Below are 18,148 nucleotides of genomic sequence, written 5' to 3'. Positions count from 1 at the left end.
CGGAAACAGATTGTAATCTGTTTACGAAACCCCATTGCCTGTAAATTACTAATATATATATATATATATATTTTTTTTTTTTTCTCCCTTGGAAACAGTGTGGAAACAAGGCTGAAAAATGCATCTGGAGGCATTTGGAAGGTGAAGAGACCCCCAAATGTTGGAAAGCGTAAAAATTATTAAGGATGTTGCTCTATTTCTGCGCCACAGGTGGGTATTATTATTAAAATATTGTTACTTATTTTGGCTGTTTTAGATGGATCAGTAAAGGTGGGTTTCATGAAAGTAAAACAAACAAAAAGTGCTACTAATGTTACAAATAAATTCAGCTAATAAAAATGTACAGAAGTTAAACTTCAACAATAAACCAGGTACAGCTAGCTTCTTACTCGGACATACCGTGCCACCTTAAAAGACGTGGCACTTCTGAATTAACACCGACGTCTGGTGTGTAGAGGTTGTTTTGCTGTAAGAACAGTAGTTCTCCAGAATTGTCTATGCTGCCTTTAAAGTAGTAGATTTTCTTTCAGCTACACTTTTGGTCACTGTCAAATAACAGCCATGAAAAGCCAACCCCCGCAGATATGACCCTTTGTTCTCTCCAGTTGCTGTGTTTAGTGGCTAGTCCTGAGCTTTGTTAGCAAGTCAGAGAAACAGTTAATGAACTTAGGATCATGAACTTAGGACCAAAAATGCTGAAAAGCCCTAGAAAAAAATTTACACAAAAGTTGTTAATAAGCTGGAACAAATCCAAAGAAAAGGAAATAAAAATGTAAATTTAAATGATCACAGAGGAACCAGAAGTTCAGAAGTCCACACTGACACACTGTTGAAGAACAGAGACCATGGTCTTTTGGTTTATTTGGAGAATACAAGACTGCAGCTGTAATGAAGACTTACCTGCCATTCTTCCTTGTCACCCCTCACCCCCCACTTTTCTCTTCCTTGAGCAAACATCTAAGAGCGAGGAGGCAGTTCACGTAGCAGGCTTTTATCCCTTAATGGCGCGAGATGCGCTCACCCACCCTCTGCTTGACCACGGCTTGTGTGTTTCCAGAGAAAGCACACTAATTGGGTGCCAGGGGGGAAGGTGATCTTTACAGGGCTCTCTGGTGGGTCACTAAAACGCTCAGTGACCTTACAGTGAGACCGTTACGGCTGCACTCATCGCGTTAACGAAAGGCAGAGGCTTCTGCTTTCATAGAAGCACAGGAGCAGGAAGGTCATTACTCTGATACTCAAATATTCAGAGAGAGTCTAAAAAAATAAAAAAAAAAAAATAAATATATAAATAAAAGAAGACCAATGTGGGAAAAGAGAGCGACGGATTGGATTCAATCAACACGGGGCACTTTGAGAGGCATTTCAATTATGCACTCTCTTCTCTAGCCAGGGACTGGCAACACAATTCACCTCCCTCAGGCCACAAAGCTAATTTTACAGATATCAGCGCAGCATATGGCAGCTCTGGGCGACCAAGCTACACCCGAGGTGCCATCATTGTTTGGTTATCTGTTGGCAAGGTTGTCTCTCCAGACGTCCTAATAACTAACATACTTTTGGGGATGTTTTCTCAAAAATGGAGCACAAAGATGGAGAGATAGACCAGAGAGCAACAAGCGTGGCCTAAAGTAAAACCCACGTCCTCTTAGAAACAGGGCGAATGTCCAAAATGAGTGGTCCCCAAAAGCTATAGGTACACAGCATGATCATAACGGAAGTATATTTGCCAAGCGTTTTCACAAATAACATAGTGCTTAATCAATAACACGTCAGATTAGTGAGAGATTGAGCCACAAGCTGCTTTTATATAAGTATGCAATGTCTGAAGTTAAAACTGCTACAGTCAAAACAACCTTAAATTAGGGGTGGACAATAATTCAATATCAATACATATCGCAATATATAACGTTTCAATAACAATGACATGATTTTTAAACACATTTTCAGTATTTCAATATACATTATTTACAACATCTGTCACTGACTGATGTTCATTACAGGGCATTGTCATCAGTTCCGGGTGACTGTCTGTGAAGAGTGTGGTGTGTTCTCCCTGTGTCTGCGTGGGTTTCCTCCGGGTGACTGTCTGTGAGGAGTGTGGTGTGTTCTCCCTGTGTCTGCGTGGGTTTCCTCCGGGTGACTGTCTGTGAGGAGTGTGGTGTGTTCTCTCTGTGTCTGCGTGGTTTCCTCCGGGTGACTGTCTGTGAGGAGTTTGGTGTGTTCTCCCTGTGTCTGCGTGGGTTTCCTCCGGGTGACTGTCTGTGAGGAGTGTGGTGTGTTCTTCCTGTGTCTGTGTGGGTTTCCTCTGGGTGACTCTCTGTGAGGAGTGTGGTGTGTTCTCCCTATGTCTGCGTGGGTTTCCTCCAGGTGACTGTCTGTGAGGAGTGTGGTGTGTTCTCCCTGTGTCTGCGTGGTTTCCTCCGGGTGACTGTCTGTGAGGAGTGTGGTGTGTTCTCCCTGTGTCTGCGTGGTTTCCTCCGGGTGACTGTCTGTGAGGAGTGTGTTGTGTTCTCCCTGTGTCTGCGTGGGTTTCCTCCGGGTGACTGTCTGTGAGGAGTGTGGTGTGTTCTCCCTGTGTCTGCATGGGTTTCCTCCGGGTGAACGTCTGTGAGGAGTTTGGTGTGTTCTCCCTGTGTCTGCGTGGGTTTCCTCCGGGTGACTGTCTGTGAGGAGTGTGGTGTGTTCTCCCTGTGTCTGTGTGGGTTTCCTCCGGGTGCTCCGGTTTCCTCCCACAGTCCAAAAACACACGTTGGTAGCTGGATTGGCGACTCAAAAGTGTCCGTAGGTGTGAGTGAGTGAGTGAATGTGTGTGTTCCCAGTACACTCCAGGGTCTATTCCCGCCTTGTGCCCAATGATTCCAGGTAGGCTCTGGACCCACCGCGACCCTGAACTGGATAAGGGTTACAGATAATGAATGAATGAATGAATATCAGTATTGACAAACCAACAGGTTTATGTTTGTTGATGATGATGTCATGTTCGTTTTTTTCTGTGGCTTTTGTACTGTACACAAAAACAGATGGATTGTTGGCTGGATGGATGATGGATAGATAAATGAATAAATAAATAAACAAATAAAAATTAAATAAAATAAATTAAATAGAAATGGAGTTCCAGGGTTTGTTCTTTCTTACCTGGCACTACAAGTACACTATTCTCTGCCACAAATACTTGAGGTTAAGTTAGTTACATTTCTTTAGTATTGACAGCATTATCAATTATTGGATGTTGGTATCATGCAGCCCTTATGAAAACACTCCCAATTTGGAAGTTGAGCTTTCAGTCCATGGTAGAATCGGCTTTGCAAGCCAAAGAGCTGACCTTATAACCACTAGCAACTGGCAGCAGATAGCTTATCTCAGATAAAAGAAGAAAAAAAAAAAAATGGAGACAGAAAAACATCCACAAATACCTCACGCTGCATCCACTGCTGGATGTAAGCAAAGGTCAAAGAAGGCAGGGAGGGGGTGCCATATGTCTCCTGCCAACCCCAATGAGGGGTTAAACTGGATCTAAACGCTCACATAAATCAACGCCAAGCAGCCACTAAAAATAACATTCAGCCTGTCAGGCCCTGCTCTCACTGCTGTCGCTAAGATGGGGGGGGAGAAAGATGGCAGAAATATGAATATGGAGGCCAAGAGATATAGACATGGCGGGGGGACAGACGGAGTGATAAAAATGTGGGAAAAAACGATAAAGAACACCTTAACCATCCGGCTCTAGAGCGTGAACCCGTTGGAATGCACTGAAATGTGAATCGCGAGACCCTCTCAATGTGCATTTCTGAATAAAACATCAGGAGCAGCTGGGTAAGGTACAGAAAGGTTCAGTCACGTTCAAGAGCAATCTGAAGCAGCCTTCTGTGCAAACAAGGACGTCGCGCTGAACAGGAGTCTGCTGACTTTTGGCATTTGGTTTTTTTTTTTAGTGCATGTCACATGTGTGAGAACATTTTCCTTCTCTAGTTAGCGCTGGCATTTTCATACCTTCCTCTAGTGTATTTCTTCATTTCGACACAGGTTCTGCAGCCAACACCATGTGCTGTAACAGCTCCAACTCCCTCTGAGGGTAAAGTCACAGGAACGGTGGTAAATATTAAAGCGTATATAACAGAGCGTAGTTTTAAACAGTCATTAGAAACTGTCAAAAGAAAAAAGACTGGAACTTAATATAACACCTTCCCAGAAAAGGGTATTGTTCTTATTCAATTTAGTGCTGCATAAGAATACATACAAATGGACAAAAGGACGGCCAGACAGACAAATGGTCAAACCAGCTGGCAAAGGATGAGCTATCATTCTATAAAATCATTTATTTAATCAAAAATACCATTTTTTTCAATTTTAATTTTTTACAGATTTATATTTTCACCCAAGGACTGGCGCCCCCTCCAGGGTGTGTTCCCGCCTTGCGCCCAATGATTCCAGGTAGGCTCTGGACCCACCGCGACCCTGAACTGAATAAGGGTTACAGATAATGAATGAATGAATGAATGAATATTTTCACCCTCTCACATGAAGTTACCACCCCCGCCCTGCCCCGCCCACCATTTGTAATTTTGGAATTGGTTCAGCACTTGGGACTTTTTATTTATCTGTAGGGTAAAAACTTACTTAATATGTTATGTGGATGATGTGGTCTTGTTGGCTTCATCGAGCCAGGACCTCCAGCTGTTGCTGGACCAGTTTGCAGCCGAGTGTGACGCGGTAGGGATGAGGATCAGCACCTCCAAGTCCGAGTCCATGGTACTCAGTCGGAAAAGGGTGGAGTGCTCTCTCCAGGTTGGAATGAGACCCTGCCTCAAGTGGAGGAGTTTAAATACCTCGGGGTCTTGTTCACGAGTGAGGGAAAGATGGAGCGGGAGATTGACAGGCGGATCGGTGCAGCGTCAGCAGTAATGCGGGCTCTGTACCGGTCCGTTGTGGTGAAGAGAGAGCTGAGCAGGAAAGCAAAGCTCTCGATTTACTGTTCAATCTACGTCCCAACCCTCACCTATGGTCACGAGCTTTGGGTACTGACCGAAAGAACGAGATCGCGGGTACAAGCGGCTGAAATGAGTTTTCTCCGCAGGATGTCCGGACTCTCTCTTAGAGATAGGGTTAGGAGCTCGGACATCCGGGAGAGACTCTCCTCCATGCTGAGAGGAGCCAGTTGAGGTGGTTCGGGCGTCTGGTTCGGATGCCTCCTGGACGCCTTCCTGGAGAGGTGTTCTGGGCATGTCCGACAGGGAGGAGGCCCCGGGGCAGACCAAGAACACGCTGGAGGGACTACATGTCTCGACTGGCTTGGGAACGCCTTGGTATACCCCCGGAGGAGCTGGAGGCAGTGGCTGGGGAGAGGGAGGTCTGGGTTTCTTTGCTCCGACTACTTCCCCCGTGACACAGACCCAGATAAGCGATGGATAATGGATGGATGAATGGATGGATATGTTCCCTTTTCTACTTGTTTACACGCTTGGGGTGGTAAGGCACATAACATTAATTTTTATGTTGTAAGACAGTTATGTTTTGATAATAAAAATGAAATACTCTTCAGGAATAAACCTTTGTTGTATCCAGCCTTTTTAGAAGGATGTCCTTTAAAAAACAAAACTTTACATCATGATAAATAGAGACTGATCAATAAATAAAAAATAAAAACATTTTTTTGTCCATAAACAACTGGTTCTAGGGTCCAGGCATCGGCCTAGAATTCAAATACCGGTTGTCTGTTAGGAATCAAAGGCTGTGTTCTTTTTGTTGCTTTGTGTTAATTCAATGATCAGGGAAAAAGGTCTCCTGTCTGTAGTGTCCATTTTCCAGGGGAATAACCGGCTAGCAACATTAGCATGAAGTTGTTCTGCCTTATTGGACAATTTTCAGAACTTTTAACATAGGAAGTGTTGAAGAAAAAGAAAACCAAAGTGATCTTCCTTGTCATTGTCATTCCTCCGTGTAACTAGTAAACACTGCAATGAAACGCTGTTCTTCAGGCTCCTGCTGCAACACAAATCAGCAGCACATTACAGAGGACAGCACGCTCAGAAAAGCACTGTGGCGTAATGTGACACTTCATCAAACTGAGACGCTAATATTGTCACACAGCTCCCTCACTACATTAAACGTTATACAAGAGCCTACTTATGAGTACTATCTACATCCATGCCCTCGGAGTGTTTTCCGCAGCAGGACTCCTTCTATACCGCCTTTGCACTCGAACGCATCCCAAGCACATGCTAATCTTTCTGAATAGAAATGCGGAATTATGGTCTGGGGGCAGAGGTTATTGTGAACTTCGCCGCATTAAAATGTTATTAGCGTAAACACAAAAAGGCTACAGGCTGTAAAATAAAAATAAAAAATGACTGCCACAGGTGTAGTGAGGCATGTTCAATGAAAGCCTGTTCAGTTATTACAAGTGAAAGTACATTATTACCATAATGAAATTACTTTGCCATTGCATCAGTGAATGAAAAACAGTAACCTCTTGTTCAAGAGGTGGCTTTGTTATTTTTATTTTTTTATGTGTTTTGGGAGGAGGGTCTTTTTTTTTTTTTAATAACACCTTCCAAATCTGAATAACAAATTAGTCTGAAATAAACGGCCCTACACCAGGCGTCCTGAGAGGCCGTTAGCTTCTGCTGGATCTGCATCACAAGTTGATATCAGTAGCAAATGAAAGGTACATAAGAATAAAGCCATTCCAATTTTGCAACAAATTTATCCTGAAATGTCACACTGTGTGATGCGATGCTAGCCATGTATTACTTCCTGTGACGTAGCAATGTTATTGGCTCGTTGTTAACAATGCTCAGTGTTAAATCTGCATAATGATAACTACAGAATCTTCTGTCTGTGTTCACTTGCTTGTGTATGTGTACGAAACACTTGAACAGTTGGGGGCAGTGTAGCCAATAGTTCAAGCCTCAGTTGCAGGCTCACTGTGCCAATGCCCGTCCTTGAAGTGGGTGGCTACCTGGAAGTACAAGTTACGGAATACTCATACATTCAGAGACTGTCTCCTTCTACACATCATGTAAAAATAGCAGCCTTCTGATTGGTCAATTTGCGTGTCTCCTGCAGTAGTAGCCAGTTCTTGAACATGCTACGTGGTGAAAGGTAACAGACTCTCCGTAGAGGCTCTAGCAATGTGAGTCTAGAAACATAGTAACCCCATAAGAGCCGAGCTGGGTCATTTAACCGCTATCCACTAATGTTGTCTACTGAGGCAGTGTTCTGAGGGAGGAAGGCGTAGAGTCGTGTCTATAGTTAATGCTTGTCTGTTAATGCTCCAATAAAGTTGTAATTATTCTGGCGAGGAAGCATTAGTACAGCTGCCCTGGCAATGTGTTGAAATATTGCTGCCTTTAAGGCTTGCCTCCAATGTGACTCAGTTCCATACACATTAATTTCAAAATGCTGCATTGTGAGAGATCAGGAGAACAGGTACCTACACAGCCCTAGTGTGTGTTCGCGAGAAACTCCCGCGAGGTTTGAAGGAGCAGAGCTTTCTGTAGGTGTGTGGTGTTTCATTCAGGGCAGATCGTGTAGTGTTAAGGGTGTCTTAAGGACTAACAACGATTAAACACAAAAATCTGTAAAACATATCTTTATGTGTGGAGTGTCTCACATTTTCAACATCAGTTAGGGCTTTTTAAATCCTGTAGTGTGGACCAGGTGTAAGGAGACTAAACATATGAAGCAGGTCACTTTGGAGTAAGCTTTTTTGATCCATCATAAAGAGAAATGGTGGCTATTCAGCTTTCAAATGAGATTCAAGATTTCAATCAGTGCCAACCACGGCCAAGCGAGCTCTCTTTTCAGGTAACGGACGGAGGATCTCGTTAGCAACTGAGCGTCCAGGAATAAACCGCATCGGCGCTAGTGGGCAAAAAGGTGGGAAGGTAAAGAACAAAAGGCCTGATTTATAAAACTCAGCGGTAAACATGCTACCCCAATTAGGTCCTATTCACGAGGTCGCTGCTGTGGTGATTTGTGCACCAGTCTCTCCTTGACGCTGTTGGGTTTCTTTTGTGTTTTCGTGATAAAAGCTGATCAAAAGTGACATGTTTTTACAGTGGTATATATTAATGATATCTGAAGGCCTGTATGTGAGGACACATCACATACAACATCAATTAAAAATGACCAAATGGCCGCCCTATTCAGACACTTGACAATTAGCATGGTGTCCTTGGGTTCATGTTTAGCTGCTGCCATTTCATCTTGTAATTTTCTATGGTGAGCTGTGTGTGCACCACTATAGGTGCATTTTGAACAAGCTGAATTTGGTAATTATAAGGGGTGTCTATAAATGTGGAAATATAGACTAAGATCAGATTTTCCAAACAAGACACCCTTTAAATTCAATGTTCAGTGTTTTTGTTTTTTTTATTATTATTATTAAAAATATTGAACATAGGGCGGCACGGTGGCGCAGTCACACAGCTCCAGGGACCTGGAGGTTGTGGGTTCGAGTCCCACTCCGGGTGACTGTCTGTGAGGAGTGTGGTGTGTTCTCTCTGTGTCTGCGTGGGTTTCCTCCGGGTGACTGTCTGTGAGGAGTGTGGTGTGTTCTCTCTGTGTCTGCGTGGGTTTCCTCCGGGTGACTGTCTGTGAGAAGTGTGGTGTGTTCTCTCTGTGTCTGCGTGGGTTTCCTCCAGGTGACTGTCTGTGAGGAGTGTGGTGTGTTCTCTCTGTGTCTGCGTGGGTTTCCTCCGGGTGACTGTCTGTGAGGAGTGTGGTGTGTTCTCCCTGTGTCTGCGTGGGTTTCCTCCGGGGGAGTGTGGTGTGTTCTCCCTGTGTCTGCGTGGGTTTCCTCCGGGTGACTGTCTGTGAGGAGTGTGGTGTGTTCTCTCTGTGTCTGCGTGGGTTTCCTCCAGGTGACTGTCTGTGAGGAGTGTGGTGTGTTCTCCCTGTGTCTGCGTGGGTTTCCTCCGGGTGACTGTCTGTGAGGAGTGTGGCGTGTTCTCCCTGTGTCTGCGTGGGTTTCCTCCGGGTAACTGTCTGTGAGGAGTGTGGTGTGTTCTCCCTGTGTCTGCGTGGGTTTCCTCCGGGTAACTGTCTGTGAGGAGTGTGGTGTGTTCTCCTTGTGTCTGCGTGGGTTTCCTCTGGGTAACTGTCTGTGAGGAGTGTGGTGTGTTCTCCTTGTGTCTGCGTGGGTTTCCTCCGGGTGCTCCGGTTTCCACCCAAAGTCCAAAAACACATATTTGTAGGTAGATTGGCGACTCCAAAGTGTCCGTAGGTGTGAGTGAGTGAGTGAATGTGTGTGTCGCCAGTACACTCCAGGGTGTATTCCCGCCTTGCGCCCAATGATTCCAGGTAGGCTCTGGACCCACCGCGACCCTGAACTGGATAAGGGTTACAGATAATGAATGAATACTGAACATAGCTTTTAAAGGGTTTCTTGTTCATAGTTTCAATGTTGAAGTTGGTTGAATGATAAAATATTATGCAAATACTGTTATGCAAACATGTGTCTAATATGATAATCCAGGCATGCACAACTCCAGTCCTGGAGGGCCGGTATCCAGCAAAGTTAGGTGATTGCTCTATGCACACACACCTGATTCAACTCATCTGTTAATTGCCAGGTTTAAGGGGTGTGTTTAAGTAGAGCAATCACCAAACTTTGCTGGATACCGGCCCTCCAGGACTGGACTTGTGCACCCTTGTGTTAATCCATGGCATCTTATATTACTGTAGTTTATTCATTAATTCATTAATTCATTCTTTGTTTGTAAACGCTTATCAAGTTCAGGGTTGCGGTGGTCCGAAGCCTACACAGAATCACTGGGCACAAGGCAGGAACACACCCTGGAGGGTAATTCTGTAGTTTATACATGTGTATATCAGCAGAAATTTACATGTATAATATCAGATATCAGCATAGGCCCAGATAAATATACTCTTATTTCAGTATTTCTCCACTCTGTTTGTGGAATAGTTGTGATGAGGAATTATAACAATGTGTAGCACACTATGCAAGTTTAAATATGTTTTAAAAAATAAAGTTGTGTTTATTATATAATGAATATTATGATGCATTGTGTATGTGTATATGTATTCATATGTATTAAATATGTGTAATGTTGATTTCTTTTGTTGTTTTATCTTTGAGTTTCTAAAAAACGTTAATGCTTCAACCTCCACATTGTTTGAGTGTTTTCTTTATTTTTGTGTTTTCATATGCATTTATACATGTGATTTCACTGTGGAAAACCAATATCAACTAACGATCTATAACTTTACCCTGGACCACAGTGAATTGAACTTAATCCGTATCCTTAGCGGCTCACTCAGTGACTTCACCGAATTTATAAAAGCCATCATGCTGACTCACCATCTCCTCTCGCGTGTTCCTGTCATCGCTAAATTAACGATGAAGTACTTGGAAAGTAATAACCCATCCTGTCTGAAAACAGACCGTTCATATGAGCCCAATTTGATCAGGCCAGCGGAGACGTCACATTACCAAATTCGACTATTCCCTCGACGGCAACTAAGTTGTAATTTCCATGTCCTTGCTGTGCAGAAAACGAAGGCATGTGGAGCTAAAGCAGAGCAATAACAACCTTCCGTTGCCAGCAGTATGACACAAAACAGCATAAGTATAAATGACTCATCTGAGTCACACTTAAGACAAGAGAACAGACTGCCAAGCCTTAAAAGGCATACAGACAACAGCTTTATTATGTCATTAAAGTGAGCTTCACAAATCCACAAGCGTTTCTGGTGTGAAGATTCCTCTAGAGAGTTGCACCAAGCCCTATTCCTGTCACAAAAATCTGTGATTCCTTCAATCATTGATACATTTTACTATAAACACCGTAAACGTCACAGCTACTATTTCCAGAGTGCGGCATTTGTGACTCTTTGTGTCATTTTCTCCATATATACACACACACACACACACACATTTGAGGTGACGCAGCTCATGCACTGCAAGTTTAGGGAAAAAACTTTGTTGCACCGCCTCTGTACGAGCCGATTCTCTCCAGCAATTTCAGGTGATGCATTGTCTTCACAGTAAATTGGAGCCATTGCACCGAATGGGTTTATAAGACCCGTCTCTCTTTTATTGGTTTTGGCTGTTGGTTTAAAGGAAAAATCTCATGGAAGAGGAGTGATGGATTGGCTGAGGGCCTGAGGCCAGGACAAGTCCACTCAGAGAAGTCTCCAGTCCGTGGGAAGGAAAAAGGATAGACTATTACGAATAAGAGGAAAACAAAGTGAGAGCTTTTTTGACTGTGGTACATGGCATATCTACAGGAGTCAGGATTAGGACCGAACAACAATCCAATATCAATATTTAATCACAATATGAGATGTTTCAATAACAATGTACACTTTATAAATATTTCAACATGCATTATTTACAGCATCTGTCACTGACTTACATTCATTACTCAATCTAACATTTTGTTTGTTTTTGTTTTCATGTTCGTGTTAGTTTTTCCGCGGCTTTTGCAGCGATATTGGGATTAGTGGTGTCACTCGATTATAAAAATGTAAGCGTGCTAACAATGGCACAATGACATTCTGTGATCATTCATTCATTCATTCATTATCTGTAAGCGCTTATCCAATTCAGGGTCGCGGTGGGTCCAGAGCCTACCTGGAATCATTGAGCGCAAGGCAGGAATACACCCTGGAGGGGGCGCCAGTCCTTCACAGGGCAACACACACTCACACATTCACTCACACACTCACACTTTTGAGTCGCCAATCCACCTGCAACATGTGTTTTTGGACTGTGGGAGGAAACCGGAGCACCCGGAGAAAACCCACGCAGACACAGAGAGAACACACCAACTCCTCACAGACAGTCACCCGGAGGAAACCCACGCGGACACAGGGAGAACACACCACACTCCTCACAGACAGTCACCCGGAGGAAACCCACGCAGACACAGGGAGAACACACCACACTCCTCACAGACAGTCACCCAAAGGAAACCCACGCAGACACAGAGAGAACACACCACACTCCTCACAGACAGTCACCTGGAGGAAACCCACGCGGACACAGGGAGAACACACCACACTCCTCACAGACAGTCACCCGGAGGAAACCCACGCGGACACGGGGAGAACACACCACACTCCTCACAGACAGTCACCCGGAGCGGGAATCGAACCCACAACCTCCAGGTCCCTGGAGCTGTGTGACTGCGACACTAACCTGCTGCACCACTGTGCTGCCCCATTCTGTGATTAATCATGACTAATTGCAAGTTAAAATGCTGGTATTTCCCTGTTTTTTTTGGGGATCAGAGATAAAATAAATAAACGCGTTGATTGGAATTCATGACAAATTGGTTAGAGGAAACCATCCTGTATTTACTTTATTATAACATTTCTAACTATTTTTTCTTTGTCTTATTTAAATGGTGTTTGAATTAGAATCTCTTAATTTGCTCAATTAAAGTTTCAAGGAGAGAGTTAACTGTAAACGTAATGAAGCACAGACCCAAGTTTTAGTTGAAAAAAAAATTGCAACGTGCAGCTCACAGCTCAGACAATAAGACAATTCCATATTCCTGGACAATCATCCTCCGTATTAACAGCAGCTGGTTGTTCAAGTACAGTAATCCCTCGCTACTTCGCGGGCTTTTTCAAGGGGGCTTATGGCTCCTATATCGTGGATATTGAGGGAAAATCTAGGAAAAAGTAAGTATTTCTTACGTGTACATGTGTTGTTCATGTCCACATCCGAGTGAAATTCACTGACGCTAAATCACAGCTTAGGAATGACTCTATTAAAGAAACTGGTGGGATATCACATGTAGTTCCAGCTGAAAAACATTATAGAACGACTGTTTAATGCAGAGGGTGGGTTGATAACAGTAACAGGGAGGGGTTTAAAAGTCCAAATACTCATAAACAAATATATCTTTCCCCTACTTCGTGGGAATTCGAGAGAAAATAAGAACAAGAGTTAAGTAGATTTAATCCATGTGATATATGTTCCGGTCTTATCGTCCAGCCCTAGTCAGAATACTGTACATTTCTGAAGTAAATTAAGAAGGAATATTCCCATTCGTTGGCATAAAACAACAAGGTGATTCACTCCGTCAGAGTCAGTCAGTAACAAAGGAAAATCCCTTGCACACAGGGCTGCAATTACTATTCCATGAAATTATACAGTACAACACAAATTATACAATCCAGCCGCTTGAATAACCCTTATTTTTGGCTCAAAACTATTCACTTCCATCCACCTGTGTTTATCAGGTGCCTAGAAAGCTGACGGAGGAGGAAACTCATTCAGACTTCAGAAAGCAGCGTCGACTGGGGATGGCTGTTATGTAAATGACTGCTGTAAACTGAACGATCACCGGATTAGGAACTCCTACCTCGTATCTACACTCACTGCCAATTATATCAGCTCCACTGACCACACAGGAGCACTTTGTAGTTCTACAATTCTTGGAGGGATCAGACACAGGAGTTTCTAAACACTGTGTCCATGCACTGTCCACTCTGGTAGACCCTCCTACCTTGTTGGTCCACCTTGTAGATGTAAAGTCACGGACAGTAGCTCATCTGTTACTGCACAGTGTGTGTTGGTCATCCTCTAGTCCTCCATCAGTGGACGAAGGACGCTGTCAGATGGATTTTTTGGGTTGGTGGATTATTCTCAATCCAGCAGAGGCACTGAGGTCTTTAAAAACTCCAACAGCACTGCTGTGTCTGATCCACTTGTGCCAGCACAACACACACTAACACACCACCCCCACATCAGTGCTGATAAAAGGGACATTGAATAAACATACAAGGTAGATGTATCTAATCAAGTGATCTTTCAGTGTGTTATTTGATTATAAAGAGAAATACACACTTATTTTTTAGTATCGCCGGTGCAATATTGACATCACAAACCTTGAGGTCCTGTTTTAAATGCTACTAAAAGCGTCAACTTCACTCTTGTTTTTCCTTGTAACCATGGCGAGCAATCCATAACAAAAAGTACTGATGAAAATAACTTTAAAAAGGGACATATGAAAAAGATGTTTTTGTGGGCTGCCCACATTAAAAAAACATGAAGAAAACATGGGTAAAAAGACATTCTTATACTGCTTTGCTTCTAATGTCAAACATGTTAAGAAAGTCTGAGTCTTTCCATTCACCAGCGTTTATGCAAGAGAGTAAAGACAAAGTTAAACGGACCAAAATAGACATAACGTGCACAGAGAAATAAGAGTACAGGGTAAAAATGGATGAAAATGAGAATGAAGAAGAAAGAGAACTAAGCGAAAACAGCTAAAAACCAGAGATTCTGCTCCTCGCTCCTATCAGCTGTGAGCTCTTGTCAGGGTAAAGAGTGTGTGGCTCAGTATAACTGGGCTTTTTAAGGCTGTTTAGACAGAGGGAGAATGCTGCTGTGGTGTTTGATACTTGTGGGATTTTGACCATAGCATGTCATAGATGTCAGAACTGTGTTCACTTGTTATGAAATATAATATATCCATTTAGACTCAACCAAACTTCAGCTTCTACTAAACATGTTACTAAACCAAGGACAGGCACCTGACATCATTGCATAATTTTACAGATGGCTTTATTTTATTCATTCATTCATTCACTGTCTCTAGCCGCTTATCCAATTCAGACAGACAGTCACCTGAAGGAAACCCACGCAGACACAAGGAGAACACACCACACTCCTCACAGACAGTCACCCGGAGGAAACCCACGCAGACACAGGGAGAACACACCACACTCCTCACAGACAGTCACCCGGAGGAAACCCACGCAGACACAGGGAGAACACACCACACTCCTCACAGACAGTCACCCGGAGCAGGAATCAAACCCACAACCTCCAAGTCCCTGGAGCTGTGTGACTGCGGCACTAACCTGCTGCACCACAGTGGCTTTATATTAGAGTTTCTTAAATAATAACAAATATCAACACAGGGTCATAACATTAACTTTAAGTTTATAATGAAACATGTAGAAGCAGAAAAATATTGTACAAATACGAAGAACAAAAACGTGACAAAGTAAAGCAACACCCAGGCACAATCTCATCCACAGCTGTGCAAAGTCTGCCAGGCTCTACACCTGTCAGATGCTCCTCTTCAAACTCCGCTGCACATTAGCATGGTGTTGATGTTACCACTTAGAATGAGTGCCGGCAAGTGGCGAAATCCTGCTGCTAGCAACTCAGCCTTGCCTTGGAACTGACAGAGACAATTTAGATAGGACAATCTGAAATCTGTGTTTGGTAATGAACTTGTCTGATAGTATACTTTTGTTCATTTTAAAGGCAGTATAACAAACTAACCCTTTCAGTCTGATGCCAAAAACTGGCGACATGTGTTTACTACGATGTGTAAAGAATGTGAAGACAGATTGATTGATTTATTGAGCTTCACTGCAAACTTGTGTCCGTAATAAGCACTTTAAAACCTTCGCACTCTAAATTTACTTCATGATTGCTCAGAAGAAGCAGTGTGAATCTAACAAGAAATGAAGCCTCATGCATCTTTAAAACAGTGGCAGGAAGACGGTAGCACACTGAAAAGAAATGTGCTTCCTAGGGCAGGTATAAACACTATATAGATATACACAAATATACAGTGGAACCTCTACTAACGAACGCCTATACTAACGAACTTTTTAAGATACGAGCCGGGCATTTGAATATTTTTTGCCTCCACCAACGAACAATGACTCTAGAAACGAACCTGAGCCTCCACCGAGTCGGCGGCTGGAAATGGCCACTGACCCCAATAGGCGAGTCTCCCAGCGCGCCCAGACTTGAGTGAGCTTTTAAGATTAGCACATTGTAGCTTTAGCAATTTAGCATTAGTGTAAATAGCAGACATCAAAATTCGTGCTAAGACGTATTTACGCTTCGTCTCCCCACATTCACCGCCTACTCTCCGTTATTCCACCCCCTCCACCTCCCGTCATACAGCCAGTGCCTGTGTTACTGCTCCAGCCAGTCGTCACGACTTCAAGGTAGCGATGTGTAACCACTTAAAACTTTATTTCTTTTTTATTACTGTTTCCACTGTATTGCTTTTTTATTTTTAGTAATGATACATGTATTTTTTTTACTAATTTGAGAGTTTTGTAAACACATATCAGTGCCAAAAGAGTGACAGTGACGTGACTGACACGTGTGTTGACGATAAAAATAAATAACTATTCTGAGAGAGCAAATTTCAACTGGTGCTAAAGAAACAGAAAAGCTAAAAACATAAGTGAAATAAGACCGGCTCTACACTGTTTAGAAGCTAACAGGTATTTGTGGTTTAGCACATCACAGCAGATGATTTTCCAGAGAACTGAGGCTCAAATCACACATATTTAGAGGATATACTCTCTTACCTGTGGGCACAAAGTCAAGGGAAGGCTCTAAAAGGCTCTAAACTCACAACTGCAGCAGGCTACAGGGCTTGTGTTTGTTTCTCCACCCGTTTTTTCAAAGTGTGACATCAGCAGTCAACAAGCTCCTGAACTCTGGCCTTGTACTGAACCGTAAAAATGGGCTAAGGGTCCTAAGTGTGCATGTGCTAGTCTACTGTCAGTATAGTGCTCTTTGGGCTGAGTCTAAATCACACACTAAATTTTGTTCCAATTAACCAGGCTCCCAAGCCTGTCAGTTCCAATGTGTTCATTTAGTAATTATCTTTACCCAACATTATCTCCTTTGCAGAGTGCCTGCTTAGGACATCCTGTAGGCAAACCATTTTTATAGCAACCACAGCGTTATCTTTATAAGCAGGGCAGTTGTACAAACAGCCAAGCCTCTATGGAGCCCCCCTCACTCCTGTGGCAAATTTTCCAGGTTAAACAGTGATCTGCTGCTGTCTGCTGTCAGCGCTGGAGAGAGCTGTTGTCTCAGGGTCTCCCCGCAGCTTTAGTGAGAAGCAGTTGAACTGTCTTACTGCGCACTGTGCAAAACAAAATCAGAATCTCCTTGCAGAAAGTGTTAAACTATAGCAGGATTCGTTCACACCATAGAGAGCGTACTATACACGCATTGTTCCTTAATAAAATTGTGGGCGAAGGCACGACAGGCACTCTCTGTGTTCCAGAGAGGAGCTCAGCGGGAGGAGACACCGTAGGCCTAAATTCTCCTGTTTTCCTCTCCTTCCTTCACGCATTTTCACACATTTTCTCATTTTGTCTGCGGTGCCAACTCGATTCCTGCTGCTGAGGGTGCGGATTTGGAAACCGTCTCAAATGAACTAAATCAAAAGCTAACACAGTTTGCGGGCGAAATATATAAATAGCATCAGTAATCATACGGACGTGAAGGATCCGACTGTTCTCGCGCTACCAAAGAGGGAAACGAGACCACATGCTCTCTGCTTTAGCAGATGGTCGGGGTCTTACCTGACAGGCATTCCAGAGGTCCTGGGCCAGGTGGATGATGTGGGACAGAAGGAGTCTGATGAGCACTGACCTGAGAACACCACTGCCTCCCAGAGAGATCAGGCACTCTGTCAACGTCTCCTGCACTGCAAACTAGAGCGAGACAGAAACAAGACGTTACCCACACAGCTCGGTTTACACTCACCCCTGGCTCCAGTCTCTCCCAGCTCGCTCTGGCTGATGAACATCAGAGCAGTGTGTAGAAAGCTCAACAGCAGAACAGCCAACCATCTCTATACTTTGGGTGAGCCCCATTTCACCCATTAGCCCTACCCCTCCATTTTGCCTAAGGGTATGGTGTCTGGATTCTCATTGGGGAAGCGCCAAGCTGGAAACTGAGATTTTTCAGGGGGCACATTTCAAACACTGCTATGAATGCCTAGTTTTAATGCATCACCTCCCTCTAGTTCATAACCAACATAAAACATCTCTAATAGCACACAGATCATTTCCAGGTCCACCTTAAATGGTGAAGCAAGTACATTGTGGCCTTGTGATGCTACTGCAACATTTAAGGCGGAACTGGAAGTTATCTGAGGCAGATAACAGAGGAACACAGAGTTACACAGAGGCAGAGGTCTTGCAGACAGGAAGAGATCAATGCTGCCACATGGAACCACATGGATTTTTGACAAAGAGTGTGAGAGTGAATTTCTGTGGGTTGGAATTTCCTTCTAAAGAACACCAGCGGGTGACTCGGCACCCTACATGTAGGGCAAAGGGAAGAGGAACCTCATTCAGGGAACGAGAAAGTCCAATTAGTCCATGT

At 43.6% G+C, this 18,148-nt stretch overlaps 1 protein-coding gene across 5 annotated transcripts in view; it reads right to left on the bottom strand.

The window, feature by feature from the left end:
* The window catches only part of mei4 (meiosis-specific, MEI4 homolog (S. cerevisiae)), a 59,228-nt gene that overhangs the window by 21,478 nt on the left and 19,602 nt on the right, over positions 1 to 18,148 (bottom strand). For 2 of the 5 annotated variants that reach the window (XM_066677567.1, XM_066677566.1), the window contains exon 4: positions 17,341 to 17,472. In XM_066677567.1, the coding sequence (XP_066533664.1) occupies positions 17,341 to 17,472 (132 nt within the window). Of the gene's footprint in view, positions 1 to 3,993; positions 4,070 to 11,054; positions 11,192 to 14,970; positions 15,174 to 17,340; positions 17,473 to 18,148 lie in introns of those variants that run through there. The other 3 variants (XM_066677570.1, XM_066677568.1, XM_066677569.1) reach the window with 3 other exon arrangements.

The sequence above is a fragment of the Hoplias malabaricus genome, chromosome 7 (assembly GCF_029633855.1).
Source record: "Hoplias malabaricus isolate fHopMal1 chromosome 7, fHopMal1.hap1, whole genome shotgun sequence".
Lineage (NCBI taxonomy): Eukaryota > Metazoa > Chordata > Actinopteri > Characiformes > Erythrinidae > Hoplias > Hoplias malabaricus.
Note: the sequence above shows the minus strand (reverse complement) of the source record. Positions and strands in the feature narration are given on the sequence as shown.